The 20070-nt window shown below is 41.0% G+C and overlaps 3 protein-coding genes across 3 annotated transcripts; all 3 read left to right on the top strand.

Moving 5' to 3' along the window:
• Nucleotides 1-6214: 6214 nt before the first annotated feature.
• Nucleotides 6215-10052, top strand: LOC102299754 (transcription factor Adf-1). Its single transcript, XM_042218542.1, has 3 exons — nucleotides 6215-6674; nucleotides 6816-7067; nucleotides 9814-10052. The coding sequence occupies exons 1-3, from the start codon at nucleotides 6545-6547 to the stop codon at nucleotides 10050-10052; spliced, it is 621 nt and encodes a 206-aa protein (XP_042074476.1). The 5' UTR covers nucleotides 6215-6544.
• A 24-nt stretch (nucleotides 10053-10076) lies between these two features.
• LOC106633132 lies at nucleotides 10077-12823 on the top strand. The gene is made up of 2 exons (XM_042218575.1): nucleotides 10077-10252; nucleotides 11808-12823. The coding sequence occupies exon 2, from the start codon at nucleotides 11880-11882 to the stop codon at nucleotides 12531-12533; it is 654 nt and encodes a 217-aa protein (XP_042074509.1). The 5' UTR covers nucleotides 10077-10252; nucleotides 11808-11879; the 3' UTR covers nucleotides 12534-12823.
• A 1051-nt stretch (nucleotides 12824-13874) lies between these two features.
• On the top strand, nucleotides 13875-19952 carry ddx18 (DEAD (Asp-Glu-Ala-Asp) box polypeptide 18). Its single transcript, XM_005919366.3, has 14 exons — nucleotides 13875-14067; nucleotides 14362-14541; nucleotides 14625-14777; nucleotides 16043-16178; nucleotides 16260-16360; nucleotides 16453-16652; nucleotides 16742-16856; nucleotides 17697-17836; nucleotides 18038-18199; nucleotides 18438-18590; nucleotides 18726-18839; nucleotides 19142-19198; nucleotides 19271-19448; nucleotides 19597-19952. Exons 1-14 carry the CDS (start codon nucleotides 13944-13946, stop codon nucleotides 19740-19742), a joined length of 1959 nt encoding a protein of 652 aa, XP_005919428.1. The 5' UTR covers nucleotides 13875-13943; the 3' UTR covers nucleotides 19743-19952.
• The last annotated feature ends 118 nt before the right edge of the window (nucleotides 19953-20070 follow it).

The raw sequence follows: 20070 nt of genomic DNA on the forward strand, positions 1-20070 counted from the left end.
GTTATTCTGACTTTTTCCGTACTGCGTGCTAGCTAGCATGACGGAGTTTCTATACAGCTGGGTGGTGCTATGAAGTTAATGATGTTGAACTTTATTTTGTTCATAAGTTATTAGAGTTGCCAACCGTCCCGTCTGGTATTCAGAGAAAATATTACGCGTTTCTTATTGAGGTGAAAAGGAACAGTTTGTCCCGTAATTCAGCTACAATGAAAAAGGCACAAAGCTGGAGTTATTCTGTGTTTGCTGCACAGCTGCCTCTTCTTCTTTCATTCTCCCCCCTCCCTCTCCCGTTTCTACTTCAATCATGAAACTGATCAATGATCAGCTGATCGGCTCTCTTGTTTGTTTATCGCTCACTTTGCGCCAGAAAGAGGAAACCAGCGGATGTCGCGCTAAACAACAGCAGCACGTTTAAGCTTGATCAGCTGTTGTTAGAATTTATTTAATATTAATTTCTAGTATCAGCTGATGTTTGCTGGAGCCACAGCTGTAAAGCTGCTGGTCATGATATGGTTTGGTTATCTGGTGAGAGGGAAACATGAAGATGAAACCAGGAGATGTCCTTACTGAATCATCAGAGCTGAACAGGTGATGGAGAAACAGGTTTACCTTTTAGGTGACATGAATGAGTTGAAGGGAAGTTATGAACTGTTTCTGAGAGACAAATAACACCAGGATCCTTTTTTAGGTAGCTGACAGCTGGTAACTGTGCAGGGGCGGGTCTAGCAAAGTGTTGCCAGGGGGCCATGTAGGGCATTAACAGGGAAAGGGGGCACAAAGAAATACTTTTCTTTCTTATTCTCATTTAAAATGTCTAGCTTTTAAAAAATAATTATCTGAATCTTACAACAAACGATTGATAGATTGATGCATATATACCATCAGAACAGTGTACATCACTGTCACAACAGCGTTTGTTTTCATTCAAAGGCTTTATGATTTTTCCTATAATGGTGGGCCGGTCTCTAGTCAAAATGCCCGGGATATTTTCTGTCCCAGTCCAGCCCTGTATGCAGCTCATCTGCAGTCTGGTGTTACCTACATCTTCCTATTCAGAAGGCAGAATTTCCGAGTTCTGAGTACAATCGAAAGCACCACGACTGCAGTTTTTGTGTTGGATGTAAAAGGCGCACATGACGCTGTGACGTAGGCTAGAATCATGGCAGCAGTCAATGACGGTCCAGGCGTGGGATTTCTCTCGTGGAAATATGCACATTATCTTTTCCTTTCTATTGGTAGGTGGCACAGTGCACTTGTGGCAAGTAAGCAAGCTAGAAGACTGGCAAAGTTATGGAAGAAACACATTAACAAGAGAATTCTGAGTAAAACCAAAGTTACTTTCCCTAGTAACTAGTTACTTTGAAAGTAACGAGTAACTTGAAGTAACTGAGTTACTTTTGAGAGAAGTAACTAGTAATGTAACTAAGTTACTATTTTAAAGTAACTTACCCAACACTGATGAAATCATGTACAAAGCTCAACACTGCGCCTAGCATCCTGGAGTACTTCCGTTGTGTTTTGTACGTGTTTTGGAGTTTGTAGGTGTTTTGTCTCTAGGAGTCACCGTAAATATACTTTTATTTATTCACTCCACATAAAATGTAATAAATAAATAATATAATACATAAACCAACTATTTACATTTCAACTTTTAACTAATTAAATTTTCAACTTTTTCTTTTAAACAATTGTAAAGGGAAACAACACAAAACACTGCAAACCACAACACAATTAAATATAAATTAAAATATGAAAACAAAAAGAACATGCATATTCTCTGTCATATGGACCTGCATGAATAAACTTTCTGAATCCTTTATCATCTGCAACTGAAAATAGTTGTGGATGATTACTATACCTTTCTAATGTGACGTTGTTGTCCCTGGCTCTCTTTCTCTGTCTCTCCCTCCGGCTGTGTTCCTGTGCTACTGTGAGTGTAACTACTGCCCCTCCCCCCCTTCCCTCGCGTGCAGAGTGAAGCGGAAAAAAGTGCGAGAGAGAGGGTGTCGTTCACTTCAAAGAGTCGGCTCTAAGAGCCGTTTCGTTCGCAACCGACACATCACTATTTGAAAAGACCAAAAATCATTATTTCCATACTGGGACAATATTAGGACATGGAGGGATTTCCATAAATTCTGGACTGTCACACACCCATAAAACATGTGCCATGTTGTTTCCAAAGTTGTTTTACAAATATAACAGTTGTCTGACACAAATTTAAATCTTTCTCTCATAAATTCATTGGAGGGGTGAATATTTTTTGTATTTTTAAAATTGACTTCTTTAAGTTTGGGGGGGATTGGAAATTTCAAATATTAATATCATCAACGAGATCTCAGATTTGTTATAATCTTTAAAGATGAGTGAGTGTTTTGACCTACTTTGATATAAATTGTTAACCAAATACCTCCTCAAAAGTGATTATTGCATTTTTCATTAACCAAGTCAAGACCATCTAGTTTAATTGTATGTAAATTTGGAGTCGGTGTATTTGAAAAATTGTTCTTTATCGTATTGACAAGGTCTGTTGGGATATTCTGTGAAACCTTTTTATAGAGCTCGAACGAGCAACTCCTGTCATATTTCTCATTAAACCTGTTTAATTCAAGTATATCTCCATTTTCATCATTTATATGTGTCACAGACCAAATTTGTTTTGTCATCCATTCTTCCACAAACGTAGATTTCCCCCGATTCAATATCACCCTATTATTCCACAATGGACCGTTGTGGGGACTAGAGTTATTGAGATCCCTTCCCAGACGCCTTAACGCCCACTCACATCCTGGGCCATCTGACCTCAGGAATTCGCATGATAAGGTGGGGCCAGGTTTCACAATGAACACACCCGAAACTCTGGCTGATTGGGACCCACGCCCAGTTTCACACCTTGGCTCAGGCGATTAGAGGATCATCAGGGGGTCCTTTTGTCCCTCTGTGGGGGGTTACTCCCACTAGGTTTATATCTGGGACTCTCCACCATTTGACCTTAGAACTGAAGAAGCTTCTCGGATGAGAGGTGAAACGTCTTCAAGCAACTTAAAGAAGTCCAGACGCTTTTCTTTGCAAGCTCCTTTGACTACGATGACCTGGATGACTGAGAACCTTCACAGACAGACTAAAGTTATGTTTAAACATTAATTTCCAATTTAACAAAACTTTTTGATGAAATTTGGAGAGTTTTATGGGCAGTTTAGAAATTTCAAAATCGCATACTAATAGGAATTGGATCCCCCCAACTCTGTTGAAAATAAGAGATGGTATCAAGAACCAGATCTCATTATCATTTTTTAAGAAAGATCAAGCCAATAAATCTTTAACATGCCATTCATTATTTCAAAATCTATTGCTCTTAAACCCCCCTCTTCATAGTCTTTTATCAAGTCCCTGTTACTTATATAGTGATGTTTATTTTTCTATATGAAATTAAAATTCACCTTATTGATGTCTTTTATAATCCTTGGTGGGATGGCTAGGGAATAAGCTGGATAGATTAATCTGGACAAAGATTCAACCTTGGTTAACATTATCCTGCCGAACAACGTTAAATCTCTCTGTAGCCAATGGTTTAGAGTTTATTTTGCATTTGTCAATTGTATTCTGAATATTCTTTTCTTCACTATCAGCCATGCATTTAGTTAACCAAATTCCAAGATATTTGATTTCATTTTTGACAGGTATATCGTACAAAGAAGAGTGAGAACAATTGTGGATACTCATGAGTTCACATTTGTCCAGGTTCAGGCGTAGTCCAGAAGCATCAGAAAAGATCTTTATTGTATCTAAGGCCAATTTGTTCTTTATTTTTTAGAAATATTGTTGTATCATCTGAAAGCTGACTTATTATTAATTTGTGGTTATTTATGTCTAATCCTTTGATGTTTGAGTTTATGACAGTAATAGCAAGTAGTTCAGTGGCTACAATGAATAAAAGAGGTGAGATGCTGCAGCCCTGCCTGATACCTCTCTCCACCCTGAACCTGGGACATGTGCCTTCTGAAAGAGAAACACAACTATTAATATCAGTGTATAACATAGTGATCATATGCAGAAATGCATCTCCAAACCCAAAATGTTTAAATGTCTTAATAATAAAAGTGTGTTCAATAGAATCAAATGCTTTATGGAAGTCCAAGAACAACATAAAATCATCATCCTCAATTAGGTAATTGTAATCGATAAGGTCCGAAACCAAGCGGATATTATTTTGGATCAACTGTCCTTTGAGAAATTCTGATTGTGTTGGGCTAATTATTTCAGAAATACCCGTTTTTAGTCTGGTTGCTAAAACTTTTGTAGTCCCTATTTAAGAGTGTTATAGGTCTTAGATTACTTAGTTTTTTCTTATCTTTTCCTGGTTTTGGAATTAATTTTATAACTCCTTCTTTCATTGTTGTCATAAGCTCCTTTTGATTAATACACACTGAATAATAGTAATTTTAAATCTTCCCAAAAGTGCTTATAGAAATTAGTTGTTATTCCATCTGGTCCCGGTGAGCGATCAGATGCCAAGCTCTTGATAGCAAAATCAAATTCTTCTATAGTTAGGTCTTCATCACAAATTTCTCTAAAATTATCATCAATTACTGGAATCCAAATACTGATTTTGTCAATGAAGGAGGTGATAATTTTTTTCCGAGTATGAAGACTTATAAAGGTTACTGTAAAAAGTAAATACTTCATTTGAAATGCTTTTAGGGTCTGTACATTCCTCTCCGTTGATTATTAGGTTACATACTGAATTATATTCTTGTTTACGTTTTTCTAGATTGCAAAAATAGGCAGTGTTCTTTTCACCCTCTTCTATCCACCTGGCTTTGGATCGCAAATAAGTGCCGTTGGCTCTATGAAGGTACATTTTGTCCAATTTAGATTGTAAGTTGTTAATTTTTCCTTTTTTTTTTTCCTCAGTCCAGTTCAATTTGCCATAAAGATTCATAAGTTCTTTTACTACGTTTGATTCCCCTTCTTTCCTTTGTCTGTTTAACTTTTTACCGAATGTGACTGAGGTTTTTCTGATTCTAAATTTAAGATATTCCCATTTGAGTATCGGTGTATTGATGGCTTCGTCATTCTGGATATCTAAAATTATTATTTTTTAATAGAATTACAATACTCCTCATTTCTCAGCATCTGAGAGTTAAATTTCCAATAATCCTTAAATGTGTTGTTTTGGTCTTTGCTTTGTAGTCTTAGCATAATGGTGCAATGGTCACTTATGGGGCCATTAGAGATAACTGTTTCCTTAACCTATTGTAAAATTGAGTTGGATACCAACCAATAATCAATACGTGACCTGCTTTGACCATTAGGTTTGTGCCAGGTGAATTGTTTGACATCTTTGTTTAAGTATCTCCATACATCTATTAATTTAGTATCATTAGCGAAAATTTCAAATATTGGGTTTTTATGTTCTCTTGAAAATTTTGAAGGCCATCTATCCAACCATTCATTTGGGAGTCACATTGAAATCACCTCCAACTACAATATAATCAGTGGGGAATTTGGTATTAAGTTCCTTTATAACTGTAGAAATTTGATACAAAAGGTTCTTATTCTCTTGATCATTGTTGAATCCATAAACATTGATCAAAATAATCAGAGTATTATCAGTATTTAACACACAGGAAACCCAATGTCCATCTTTGTCTGCCATATTGCACAAAAACCTACCAGGACATCTGTTGAAACAACCCCAGCAGACCTGTTTGTACCATGATTAAATTTTTTTTTTATCTCCCCATTGTTGTGACCAAAACTTCACATCAGATTCCTCAGAATGAGTTTCCTGGAGGAAAAAAAACAATTTGCCTGTCGCCCCTTGCAGAACAGAAAACAGCTTTATGCTTAATTGAGTCTTTAAGTTCCCTTGTGTTAAAGGGAAAAAAAGAAATGTTAGTTTTCAATTGGAACACGGAACACATGAACAGCTTTAAAGAACAGGTTTAGGAGGTGGAGTAGGAAAGTTTTGAGGTAAAAGTCCCATCATCCGAAATGTTCCACTGTGTATTCCTTTTTTAGTCAGATGTCAGCCCGTACCTGGGTTTCTACCATTGACTGTAGAAAACACTCACTGGTTCAGACAGATGCCACTGCTCAGTCCGCCATCTCGCGAGCCTCCGTCAAGAAGAAGAAGAAGAGCTTCTGGTTTACATGTAAAGTCAACTGAGGACACTCCACACCAGTTGGTGGTGGTAATGCACCGTTTTGCTGTTTGCCAACCGCCAATAAACCCAGAAAAGGAAGAAGTAACTGGAGGAGCGCGAGGAGCGCGACTGGGGGTCCCGCTAAACTTCACAAGTAGATTTGCATTGCGAAATCGCTTTCTGCCTGATTCGCGCGACCAAGTATCGCGACTGACGCAAAATAAAATACACGCTGCATTTTATGCATTCGTGCTTATCGCATCTGCCGCTCAAGTTGGAAAAAACCGGACCCCAGCTTCAAGTCGCGCCACGACAACCAATCAGGAACCTGGTGACGCGACGCTCTGGCCTAGTTCAAAGGGGCAGGTCCAGCCAAAGTCATTTGTTCTTCATTCAATATGTGGGAAAGGCTCATCAAGGCAGTAGCCAGCCACCCAGAGCTGTATGACATCAACTGCGCTTTCTACCGAGACAGGAATAAAAAGGACCTAGCTTGGAGAAAGATATGTAAAGATATAGGGCAACCTGGTAAGTTCATTAATTTCTCTTTTTAAATTTTTTCACTGACCCGGGGAAGCCGCGTCAAAGCTAGCAAGCCCGCCTACTGTCCCACTATTTCCCACTGATGTACAAATACCTTTCCGCTAACAAGAGAATGTGTTTATTCAGAGGACATCTGCAGGAGAAAGTGGAAGAGCCTCAGGGACACATACTCCAAGGAGAAGAGGGTAGTTAAGGAGAAGAGTAGTGGGTCTGAAGCAGTAAAGGGGAGGAAATGGAGGTTCTACACGGTCATGGGGTTTCTGGACCCCTTCCTCACCCCGCGGGAGACTAGCTGCAATATGGTGCGGACCCTGGAGAACATCCTTCCCGAGGACCAGAGACAGCCCGAAGAGGCAGCAGCGAAGTCCCAGTCAGAAGGTATGTTTACAATGAATTAATGTAGGCAGTTAATTTATGCATGTTCTCATATAGGTATATATGCTTCTGTCGCGTTCGGTGTGTGTGCTCTAGTGATGTGCGAATCATGAACGAATCGTTCAATACTCGAGAAGCACTTTACTGACTGGTGAATCATGATTCACAAACCCAACTGACTCATTCACTGACTCATCCCTGTTGTTGTTAGCAAACTAATTTCATTAGTACAAATATATCTAGCTTATAATTAAAATTGCGGGGGGGGGGAACAACTGCCAGTTTCTTAACAAAAACACTTCTGCTCTGAATTGTAAGAACAAACTCTGAGTAGAAGCATCGCTCTGCTAACATGCTATCAGAACATTTGAGTCACTCAGGCCCCCCCCCCCTTTCCTGTGCTGAATCTTAGCATGAACAAATCGACCCAATTCAGGGTCTGCATGCTTGAAGCATGCACACTATAAGTAGGAGAAGTGGGAAGTGAGAGGCCTGTGAAATGGGATGGTCTAGCCCTCTTTGCGCTGCTCAGGTTGCCTAGCAACCATGATACTAACTGCGAGAAAGTTACATACAGCATTGTGTGTCCTAAATGAAGGAGAAAAAATGTTTTGTTGGTCATTCATTTTTGTCATGACATCACTTTGATTAGTTGAATATCTGAGGCTAAGACCACAGGACTGTAAAACATGATAGTTGGGTTTCATTTCTGTACTGAACAGTCATTTCAAGATTAGTTAGTAAATAACAATTAGCTAATGTTGGTCATGAGACTAAAGTCATCTCACTGTGGTAATGTAAAAATAAAATATACAGGATATATTACAGCAGTGAGCTTGAACTCTGGGTCAAAGATTCAAGTTGCAGTTATTTATATTTCCTATCACCTTAAATCTTCACTCAAAGACAAGTATCTTTGACAGTGTATATATAGATGTGTTATACATAAGAGACAAATATTGTTCATTTAATATGTTGGCATTATTACATTTGGCTCAATGCTCACATATATGTGTAAAAAGGAAAATGTACAAGCTGTGAAAACTGTTTCTGATAGAATGAAGAGTAGACTGATATATGAAATATTCCTTTATTGGGTGAGAAAATCACACCTTGTCATAACTGCTTTAAGTCATATAGAATAGATATCAGAGCCTTAAACAGGCTGACTTCTGCTAAATGGGTCAAACTGGGCAGAAAGTCTACAAACACATAACATCCTTATAGAATATGATGTAACACTATAGATCAACTTACCTCAGAATATATAAAGCATATAAACAATTACAGCAATATGATGCAACAAACACAGCAGTGCTACTAATCCAAAATACTCAAAGCTTCATAGAACGGAAACAAACATTTATTTTTAGGGCCATTCTGCTGCTGATACATACTTTAGGTTTCTGAATATTAAACTTGTTTCAGTCGGTCTATTCTCTCCGTCTGTCACCTGCTGCTGGCTCTTCCTCCTCCTCTTCCTCACACACTGCTGAGTTTGTCCTGGTGGATCATCAGGGGTGCAAAGCCTCACAGATGATGTGCTTAACGAGTAAACCGTCAGCTCGTTCAGACACGTTAAAGTCTGTTTGGCTCGACACCACCGAACAGAGGCAGCAATATAACATAGCTAACATTAACAGTGCGGTGAATCCTGCTTGTGCTGTGATATTCAGGACTGCAAACCGAGCAGCATCACGGACTTTCAGCTTGTGTTTGTGGATACATGACTGACTTTAATTATCCATAAAATCATCACATTCTCTGTAAGATTAAGGTCAACTGTATGTGTGTATGTATGTATGTGTGTGTAGAGGCTTTAAAACCAAGTAAACGCTGAAAGTACAAACATCACTAATGTCACATAACCTGTGGCCAACAGTAATGTTTTAATGTTCTTCATTATTAAACATTCGCACATATATAAGTGACATGATATTCTGTACTTACTTTTGACAGTTCACTCTTCGGCCGCTCCCTTCTGCCGTATTTTGCGGCAAAATTATCCACACCCACCGCCGCGCTATGAATTGTGGGATATATGGGACCACGAAGCGTGCACCGGACCACGCTTGATATTTGGGGAAATCGACGGCGCATTTGGAGTATGCATTTGAAGTACACTTCAAATTGGGACAGCCGTCGTCGCGTGGCGGTGACATAATCGCACTCAAAATGCGTACTTCAAGCGTGCGGTCCCTTAATTGGGACACAGCCATTCACTCACCCTCTCCCTTGTGGCTCACAGCTTCTTCTTGGTTGGCCACCAGTGTTAAGGCGCATTACCGCCCCCTGGCTCACAGCTCTGTGGACATTTAGATGAGAAAATATATATTTGACACATTTGAGGAAAATACTAATAATATAAAAATACATGTTCCCTTTAGAAATTTTAATTTTTTTTTTGCTCTATAAAAATAGTTGCTTATGGATATATATGAAAAGAGAAACAAATTAAGTTTGAGTGAAAATGTAAAAATATTTGCACTCTCTAGGCAACTGACTCAAAAAATCCGATTCATCTTGGTGAGTGACTCATTCAAACTCGATTCAGTAAGAAGAATCGCATTTGCACTACTATTCTTATTGTGTATATCTTATTTATCTGTTCCTCTGGCTCTCCTGCTACTTTGAGCATTTACATGACAAAAGAATTTCCCTCGGGATAAATAAAGTTATTCTTATTTACCATAACAAGTATGCACCGTTAGGCACTCTCACGACTGCATGTGTCTCGTGTTTTCTCCAGTGTCTGATGTGGAGAGGAGGACCAGGTCTCTGCGGACACAGTACGGGAGGGTGCTGTATCACCCGGAGAAGCTGAGCGCTGGAGAGCAGGAGAAGCTGAGCGCTGGAGAGCAGGAGAAGCTGAGCGCTGGAGAGCAGGAGAAGCTGAGCCCTGGACAGCAGGAGAAGCTGAGCCCTGGACAGCAGGAGAAGCTGAGCCCTGGACAGCAGGAGAAGCTGAGCCCTAGGCCGGGAAGCTGAGCCCTGGAAGCAGGAGAAGCTGAGCCTGGAGAGCAGGAGAAGCTGAGCCTGGAAGCAGGAGAAGCTGAGCCCTGGACAGCAGGAGAAGCTGAGCCCTGGACAGCAGGAGAAGCTGAGCCCTGGACGAGCAGGAGAAGCTAAGGGAGAAACTCTGTTTCTTGAGGCCTTACATAGTTCGCAGGAAAGCATATTCATCTCTGGTAAGTCTGCAAAGAGAAAAATACATTTCCTAAATATTAAAGAAGGTCCTTATCACAGTTTAAAGAAATAACAACATCAATCTGTGAGAAAATTGGGGGGGAGACGTTAAAGTTGCAGCAGCAAGTCCTTTATATTTAGAATAACTCAGAGGGCTGTGTCTAATGTGAAATTTTTGGAAGACTTCATGAGAATGATCAAGCATTTTTTTAGCATTTTACATTTTTGCCTTTAAATGTTTTAATATAGTTTTAAGGACTTTAACTGAAACACAGTCAACAGCAAAACTGATAAATGCAGCAGACGACCTCCCGCTGCATTGAACAGCAAATGAACATCGAAACCGGATAGTTTCTCAGATGGTGGAGCGCAAATATTCAATTCAAAATAAGTACTTAAGTTGTTCTGGGTCTGATGTGTTTGCAAAGCCATTTTATTTCTTTTAATATTAGAAAGAAACAACAAGATTCAGACTACCCTCTATGAGCAAGCACTTGGTGACAGTGGGGAGGAAAATGTCCTTTTTAACTGGAAGAACTAGGCTAAGGGAGGGGAGAGGGAGCTGGCTGAGGAGAAGGAGACAGGACAAAAGACGCACTGTGAAAGAGCGCCAGATATTAATAATAATTAATGATTAAATTCAAGGAGTTTTGAGGACATCCTGATAATAATGAGTCAAAATAGTAATGCCTGTAAGAATTAAATAATTGAACTAGTTTTTCAGGGTCAGATATAAAAACAATTTTGCAGCTTGTTCTTCTTCTCTCAAACGACTCATTTTCTGAAAGGCTGCTTGCAGGTATGAAGAGGAAATTCTTTTCAACAAATCTGGCAGAAGAACGCTACCCAGGAGGGTTCGTTCCCAGTAGGCAGATGCTAGCAAGTCTACACGGCTTTGAATCATGAAACTTTGTGCAGAGGTTTTCACACAAGTCTCAGTTAGAGGTAATCAATGGTGCTGGGTATCGTCACTGATTTCTAGAATCGATCCGATTCACAAGGTCTCGAATCGAGGAATCGGGGAAAATTTTGCCCCAGTCAGAAATATTATAATTCAGATCATGCATCTGTACATTTCCATATTTTTATTTCTGTAAAAAGAAAGATGACACTTGCGAGACTTTATCAAAGGTGTAAGCATCACAGAAGATGCCTTTGTGTCAAAGTAACTGAGGATAAAACACAGAAAAACGTGAAGGCGACTTTCCTGGCCTGGGATTTTATAAAAATATTCTGTGTGCAGTAGATCAAAAACGAAAGAAAACCATTAATCAACATATGAACATTGCCTGATGCTGCTGAAGTGAAACAGAGCAAAGTTACAGAGGTTTTATTAGAGACATAGCTAAGCGTTTTGTAATTTTGCATAATTTTAAAAAGTTTAAACTTGTTCAGTAGCCTATTGAACAGCATAAAAGGAGGATACAGCTGGACAGCTCAGACTGATAGCCTGCTCCATAGCGACTGACGCTGTCATCATCACAGGGTAGCTTTATCTATATATCTATAAATCCTCTAAACTGCATGGTTTTTTTTGTTTGTTTGTTTTGTTTGCAGGCGGACAACTTTGTGGATCATAATGAGAAGGATGAAGAGGAGTTGAAGACTGAGGGGAACATTGATCAGGAGATGGGCAGCTCAGTAAGCAGCCAGCTGGATGCAGATGGAGGTGGCCAAGACTTGGATGAGCCCCAGTCTATGGACTCTGCCCCGAGTTTCGCCCCACTTCAGTGTCCACAGCCTCGGGTCACAGAGGTCGTGTCTCTGAGTTGTCCGCATCATCGCGATGAAGACAATCAACCTGTTAAAACGGCACCCAAACACGACGTCCTCAACCAGTTTGCTGAGGTCATGCTGGCTGACATGCGGCAGGTTGAAGACCCTGTGCTGCTTATGAGGCTCCGCAGAGACATCACAGACCTGGTGTTCAAAGCGGTGGAGGAGGACATGCGGAGGCGGTGTGTTCAAGCGCCATCCTCAGTGACTGGGAATGGCACGCAAAGCTGCTGCAATCCTCTGCAGCTGTATTCAAACATCTCCTGGAGCCAGAGGCTTCTGAGGAAGAGGAGGAACAAAGGGCATAGGACTGGAAGCAGGTCGCAGAGGCGGGAGGAGAATAGGAGGGTGTCCAGGAGTCAGTTAGCACCACCTGTCGATCCAGGGCAGTCAGCAGAAGGGTTGAGCGCAAACGGGCCTCAGGTTATTCTTCAGGTGTTTGAGATTAAAAAAGATGGGGAGCCAGATTTAGTAAAGATTGAAGATGAGCCTTTAGCCATGGACTGACTTGAGAGTCTGTTGGGGCAAGGTGAGCAGGGTTTGGAGGGATGGAAGAGAAGGCTGTCATTTTTTTTCTAGTTTTTCTTTTATTTTTGGATCTTTCACCTCAGGGCCACCATAGCTAGAATTTAAACTAAAGACACATCTCTGCCTTTGCAAAGTAAATGTTTATAAGCCTGTAGTTGAACTTTTGGATGGTCTTCATTCAGAAAACTGAATAAGATGAGGAAATTAGCTTTAAACACAAGGCAGCTCTCTTTGTTACCCAGCTAAAAGAAGAAAAAAAACGGTCTTCATTCAGAAAACTGAATAAGATGAGGAAATTAGCTTTAAACACAAGGCAGCTCTCTTTGTTACCCAGCTAAAAGAAGAAAAAAAACTTGTCTGAATCTTGTTTGGATTTTCTGTTGTGAATAAAGAATCTCTTGTTTTCAGCCTTGTTGGCCCTTTTCTTTATGGATTAGTAACCTGTCCAGCTCTAAACACAGCTGTGATGGATTTATGAGGAAATATTTGCAGTTTCTCCCCCTGTCCTGCAGATGGAAGCATGGAGACCCACCACAGACCCTTTCCGAAAAATTCAAATATCATGGAAAAGTTTATTTCCATAATTCTATTCAAAACATTAAACTTTCATAGATTATAGATTCAGAGCCCACAACTTAAATGATTTCAAGTACTTCAAGTAGTGTTTATTTGTACATAATTTGGGCTTCCAGCTCATAAAACCCACGAAAACAGGATTTCAAAAAATTTGAATGCTGTGAAGACCTCACCATTAACGTCTCATCACTGAGTGAAGCGATTTAATGACTCCTGGGAAAACCTGTGCAGGTGCTTTCAGGTTAGTAGATGAGTTATGTGTGAAACGCCGTTTAAAACATTCATGCCCTGTAAAAATTTGGGCTGATGTCTTCACAGTATTCTAATTTTTTGAAATCCTGTTTTTGTGGGTTTTATGAGCTGGAAGCCCAAATTATGTACAAATAAGCACTTGAAATCGTTTAAGTTGTGGGCCCTGAATCTATAATCTATGAAAGTTTATTGTTTTGAATAGAATTATGGAAATAACCAAACTCTTCCATGATATCCTAATTATTTGGAAAGGATCTGTAAGTCACAGCTCCTCCTGAACTAACAGGACTGCAAATTAAACCCCAAATTTATGCTTGTAATTGTAAAAAAAATATTATTTAATGATTATTACTCCACACTTCAGTGTTGATTATCTTTATTTCATTATTTTTCCCGTGTTCAGGTGTCTTTTCTTTTAGGCATTATCTCGGTTGTTTTCACAGCACGCGGGGTCCTTTTTGATTTTCAGTCAGGCGCTGCGGGCCGCTGTCTGTCTCTGTTCCACTGAGGGGTCCTGAGCGTCACTCACATACACACGTGTGCGCCGTGTTCTCGGTAACCATGGCGGACCTCCAGATGAAGCTTCTCCGAAAGAAGATCCAGAAGCGAAACGAGAAGGACAGAGAGCGCAAATTGCAGAAGAAGAAGCGGAAAGACGAAGTAACAGGAGAAGAAGGAGAAGATGGTGAGTGTTTGATGGCTAGGTAAACGCTGACGTCGCAGGCTAAGCTAACAGGTAGCTCTCTTCCCTGGTCCGTTTCTAACTTTTTTTTACTCTTCTAAGGTTTAAATCTGAGTTTGGGTTCACTGTAGCTGCGCATGCAGGTATATTTTCTCTGCTACACAACTGCATGCGCATTTCGCCGCATATTAGCTCAAAAGAGTAGTATACAAAACAATTTAGCTAGCACTGTGCTAACCAGGCTTCCAGAGTTTTCCTTTGGGGTTTATTAGCAACAAACTTTGATCATACTTCCAGTGAGTCTGACGGTGAGCTCAAACGGCCTCCAGGAGGAGGTACCCAGAGAGCCAAAGAAGAAACAGAAGAAGAAGAATCAGGAGGAGGAAGAGGGACCAGTGGAAGGGACCAGCACAGAGGAAACTCAGATGAAGAAGAAAGCGAAAAGGAAGCAGCTGGCTGAGGGTGCTGAACCTCCAGGTAAAAACAGAGCCCTTTATACGGGTAACACACTCAAGTTTACTTTGTTGGTGCTTCAGTTAATGTCCGTGTTCTGATTGAAGCCGTGAAAAAGAGCAAAACTGCAAAAGAAGAAGAAAATGGGGAGGAGGACACGGAGGAGGAAGAAGTAGCAGATGACAATGGAGATGCAGCTGCTGACAAACCACAAGAAGAGGAGGAGGAGGATGAGCCTGAGCTGCCGTGTGGACTCACAGGTACTGAGTGAATCGGGTTAATTGCATATGAGGCGGTTAACAGGAGAGGCCGGCTCTGCCGTGCTGCCTTCATGTGTTGCCCGGTCGCTGCTTCCATCGTGAGCCGGGTGTCAGCTGAGGCATACAGAAACTCTTATGGTGGTCTTTGTGGGCGGCGTCTTCAGTGACGCCTCTGACAGGAACGACTGTAAGGACACGCTGAATCAAACCGTATCTCTGCTCTGTTTATAATACACATTGCACACTTACTTACACCTTGGGCTTGCTGATATGGAAGCAAAATTGTATCACAATTTTTACATCTTAGTCAATAACTATATCACAATATTATAATATAATAATAATATAATAATTCAAATCACTAAACCACTGTCAAGCTTAAAGATTCCTTTTTGCTCCTAAGTGAAGTTATGAGGTTACTCTTGACTTGAATATTATTTATTTTCTACTGGAAAATGATAAATGTACTGGAAATGTGTTTTCAAATAAAATAAACAGTATTTATAAGAAACTAAAATCTTAATTCTGACCAGTCAAAAGCTTCAAGATTTATAGAAGAACCCAAACAGAAGAGAAAATAATCTTTTCTTTGGTCAGTGTCAAGTGAATGGTAAATGGCCTGCATTTGTATAGTGCTTTACTCAGTCCCTAAGGACCCCAAAGCACTTTACACTAAATTCAGTCATTCACCGGGCCCTCTGACCACCACCAGTAGGCAAACATGGGGTTAGTATCTTGCCCAAGGATAATAATAGAGATATTAATTATTAAATGATAATAAAAAAATCTGCAAGGTCTTTCATTCGTACAGGGTAAAACAGCTTTAACTTGTTGGGAAACAATTTAAATCATTAGACGGCAAACATTGTGTGTTTGTAAATAAACAGATCAGCTTCTGGTGGAGATCCACTCCTGCCTTGTTCTGCATGTCCATCTGTTTTTTAAGGACTGAGCGTAGATTCTGGATCAGACTATGTTAATCTAATGACCTCTGAGTCACTTTGCCTTGTGACATGGGGCACCGTAATGCTGGAAATTGCACAGAATGTCACCAAATTGCTCCTGGATCACTGGAAGAAGTTGATCTTTGAGACTGTTTTTAGTCTGGTCAGTCAGCAAAACCTCACAACTGCTTTTATCTTATGTCTTTTTATGATGACATTCAAGTATTGTACTAAATACATTCGTGGCAGAAGCACTATAAACCTGTCCATAATCAAACCATGATGTAATGTGAAAAATCCACAATTCTCCGTCTGTTTCAGGGGCGTTCGAGGACACATCCTTTGCCTCTCTCGCCAGTATAGTTAGCGAGAACACGCTGAAGGGAGTGAAGGGCATGGGCTTCGAGCACATGACCGAGATCCAGCACAAAAGCATCCGCCCTCTGCTGGAGGGAAGGTGGGTTGGTTGTCCATTTAGACTCTGAGCTGCTCAGCCGAGGCGGCAGAATAACATGAAATCGTTTGCTCCACTCTGCAGGGATGTCCTGGCTGCGGCAAAGACAGGCAGCGGTAAAACTCTGGCCTTCCTCATTCCGTGCATCGAGCTCATCTACAAACTCAAGTTCATGCCCAGGAATGGTGAGCTGCCGTCTGAGTCTCCTCGTCTCCTGCTTAGCTTCATCCTCCTCTTTCTCACTCACTAACTCTGTAACTGCTCTCTTTCATCTCAGGCACCGGCGTCATCATCCTGTCTCCTACACGCGAGCTGGCCATGCAGACCTACGGCGTGCTGAAGGAGCTGATGACGCACCACGTGCACACTTACGGTCTGATCATGGGAGGGAGCAACCGCTCAGCTGAGGCCCAGAAGCTCGCCAACGGTGTCAACATCGTGGTAGCCACACCCGGACGCCTGCTGGACCACCTGCAGGTGAGCAGAAACAAAGTTCTCTGTTCTTCATTCTCATTTTTAATACTTTAAGAAGAACACCGTCTGAGTGGCTTGTTCCACATCTACAGAACACGTCCGGCTTCATGTACAAGAACCTGCAGTGTCTGATTATCGACGAGGCCGACCGGATCCTGGAGGTGGGCTTCGAGGAGGAGCTAAAGCAGATCATCAAACTGCTGCCGAGTATGTATCAGTGAAAGTATCAATAAACCCAATAGTGAGAAATTCATGAACATTGATTTAGTTGATGATTTGGCACAAAAAACTTTTAGTTCTTTGAAGAAGCGTTTTGATTTCCAAAGCAGCAAAGTAAAACCAACTCATGAGCATTTTTGTTCAGTCTAAACGTATTTAAATCATGGACCTTAGTGACATCAAACACTGTGGAATTAGTCCAGTTAAAAAAAAATGTTTCAGGTAGAGCCAATAATGTGTCATCGTGACCTTTTGGCGTAACACCAATCATAGTTTTGAGAGAGAGGTGCTGCTTCTTTTTACTCTGTGACTCTAAAAGAGGAAGTGAATCACATGTAAATAAAGAGAAATGTGGGGTGTCCTGTTTTTGTATTTAAAAAAACTGACCACTAACCTGTGACATGAAGCAGCTTCCTGTTTTATAAAGACAGATGATTAGTTCCTGTTCATTAATCAGTCAGCAAAAAAAAATCCAAAATACCCATTTTCAAAACTCTTTTCTTTCTGCGCATCTTTTTGTATTGTAAATGTTTTATTCTCATTTCTTTGATGTGCCTTGGCTTTCTCTGAAAGGCAGCTCTCCACTGCCCTAAGCTCGTGCTTTTAGTTTAATTCATTTTCTGCAAAAAAATTCCGAACATCGTCACAACCCTCAAACATCTGTCATTGGCTTTGAAGAGCTGAAAAAACCTGACCAGTGTTACCAGGATTAGCTGATCTTGGATCAAATCCTAACCCTGAGTGTAAAATATCCTGAGAGAGTCCTTAAAACTCCAGATGTTGTTAAACCCTCTCACCTGTTTACTTTCTCTCTTTGATGTTTCTCAGAGCGGAGGCAGACGATGCTGTTTTCAGCCACTCAGACAAGGAAGGTGGAGGACTTGGCTCGCATCTCCCTGAAAAAGGAGCCCCTGTATGTCGGGGTGGACGACAACAAAGACAAGGCCACAGTCGACGGCCTCGAGCAGGTACTCAGTCATAAACTGTTGCATACAGGCCAAATCCAAAGAAGCCAGTTTCCCTTTCATCCTTTTTACTGAAATCCTTTCAGTATTTCATGAAATCACATCAGTTTTACTAGATGGTCTGAAATCACAGAAACAGCTAGAACTCAGTCTTCTTTCTCGTTGCTGATGCAGTGATCTCTCTCTCTCTCTCTCCTGTTTCAGGGCTATGTGGTGTGTCCATCAGAGAAGCGCTTCCTGCTGCTTTTCACCTTCCTCAAGAAGAACCGCAAGAAGAAGCTGATGGTCTTCTTCTCTTCCTGCATGTCTGTGAAATTCCACTATGAACTGCTCAACTACATCGACCTGCCCGTCATGGCCATCCACGTAAGTTCTCCAGACGCAGCTTACATGAATCTTATCTAAATATACAAGTGGTCAAAAAAACTGAGCCTCTAAAAGTTAAAGTTCTTTGGTTGTATCTGTGAAAAATAAGTTGGCTGATGTTAGAAGCAAATGGTTTTTCTTTTGTTTTATTTTATCCTTTGATATTTGAAGGGTGACGGTGAGCAGATGTTGAGCTGCAGCTGTTCTGAGCGTTCCTTTGCTTTGTATCATTTCGCAGGGCAAACAAAAGCAGACCAAACGTACCACCACCTTCTTCCAGTTCTGCAACGCTGACTCCGGCATCCTGCTGTGCACAGACGTGGCAGCTCGAGGGCTGGACATCCCCGAGGTGGACTGGATCGTGCAGTACGACCCTCCAGATGACCCCAAGGTCAATAAGTTTTTGGGGGGTTTTTTGTTGTTGGGGTTTTTTTAATTGCATATTAGTTTGTCATGTAAAATTATTGAGTTTGATCAAAAAATTCCCAGAACAGGACTAATCTTAAGGTTGATTTTTCTCCCACAGGAGTACATCCATAGGGTGGGTCGGACTGCCAGAGGCATCGATGGTCGAGGCCACGCCCTCCTCATCCTGCGGCCAGAAGAACTCGGCTTCCTGCGGTTCCTCAAACAGGCCAAGGTGAGCAGACCACCTGCCTGGTCATTTCAGTTGTACGAACACATACAGACTTTTAAGCAGGATTTGCCTTTAAATTTTACATCACATATAGTTTTATAGTGCCTTTTGCAGTGTTTGTATCTAAATCCTCCCACTGTGCTGTGGTGTCCCACAGGGCTCTGATTTGGGGACCTCCTGTTTTAATGTTTTTAACGAAAAAAATAGGACATGGCAATGAAAAGATATTCATAGACACTGATTGTCCCTTTTTTGCGTTGATTAGTTTTCTTTAAAGTCTGCATTATCTGCTTTATCTCATCAAGGTCCCACTGAGTGAGTTTGAATTTTCCTGGAGTAAAATCTCCGACATCCAGTCTCAGGTGAGAATTAACACTCAGCAATACCTCAGATATCAAAGGCAGTTTTGTGACTTGAACTCTGTCCTCCCTCAGCTGGAGAAACTGATCGAAAAGAACTACTACCTCCACAAGTCCGCCCAGGAGGCCTACAAGTCCTACGTGAGGGCTTACGATTCCCACTCGCTCAAACAGATCTACAACATCAACACCCTGAACCTCCCCATGGTGGCGCTCTCATTTGGATTCAAAGTGCCTCCATATGTTGATCTCAGTATCCTTTGCTGCTTGTTTTTATTCATTATGCTTGAAAACATCTGAATGTTACAGAATTGCACGTTCATGTAAAAGGTTGTAGCTCTCCAATAGAGGATCATTTTTAAAAAGAAAGATGTTCTCCTTAATTAAATGTTTCTCTTCAGACGTGCACAGCAGTAAAGGAGCCAAGCTGCAGAAGCGAGGTGGCGGCGGTGGTTTTGGATACCAGAAGTCCAAAAACGTGCAGAAATCGAAAATTTTCAAACACGTGAACAAAGGAAAGAGCGACCGAAGGCAGTTCTCCCGCTGAGCCTTGGATCCTCCCCCTCCTACTTTAATCCCATGAACTTCCTGCTTCAGAGCAGTCGGACTAACCCTTCTCCCTCAGACGTCTTATCAGTTTTCATGCTGAAACATTGTTTAAAGATATTTTTGTAAATGTTCACATTTAATCCCTGTATCGGCTATCAATTGTCCTTTCTTTCTTGTATTTGCAGCAAATTAAACCTCTAACAGATTAGTGTGTTTTGCTCATATCATTCTTTTTGTTAGTGCAAAAAAGCACCCGGCTGCAGGTTGATCAACCCAAATGTCCCAGAAAGACAGATGAACTGAAATTTCTGCAGGATAAAAACCTG

The sequence above is a fragment of the Haplochromis burtoni genome, unplaced genomic scaffold (assembly GCF_018398535.1).
Source record: "Haplochromis burtoni strain Fernald_Lab_line unplaced genomic scaffold, NCSU_Asbu1 Contig_20, whole genome shotgun sequence".
NCBI classification, from domain to species: Eukaryota; Metazoa; Chordata; class Actinopteri; order Cichliformes; family Cichlidae; genus Haplochromis; species Haplochromis burtoni.

Bases quoted from the DNA above. Each gene is read 5' to 3' on its own strand.
- LOC102299754 (XM_042218542.1), top strand. From the start codon at position 6,545: ATGTGGGAAAGGCTCATCAAGGCAGTAGCCAGCCACCCAGAGCTGTAT. The intron at 6,675-6,815 runs GTAAGTTCATTA...GTGTTTATTCAG, and splicing joins TAAAGATATAGGGCAACCTG to AGGACATCTGCAGGAGAAAG. The intron at 7,068-9,813 runs GTATGTTTACAA...TGTTTTCTCCAG, and splicing joins AGCGAAGTCCCAGTCAGAAG to TGTCTGATGTGGAGAGGAGG.
- LOC106633132 (XM_042218575.1), top strand. From the start codon at position 11,880: ATGGGCAGCTCAGTAAGCAGCCAGCTGGATGCAGATGGAGGTGGCCAA.
- ddx18 (XM_005919366.3), top strand. From the start codon at position 13,944: ATGGCGGACCTCCAGATGAAGCTTCTCCGAAAGAAGATCCAGAAGCGA. The intron at 17,837-18,037 runs GTACTCAGTCAT...CTCCTGTTTCAG, and splicing joins CAGTCGACGGCCTCGAGCAG to GGCTATGTGGTGTGTCCATC. The intron at 19,449-19,596 runs GTATCCTTTGCT...GTTTCTCTTCAG, and splicing joins GCCTCCATATGTTGATCTCA to ACGTGCACAGCAGTAAAGGA.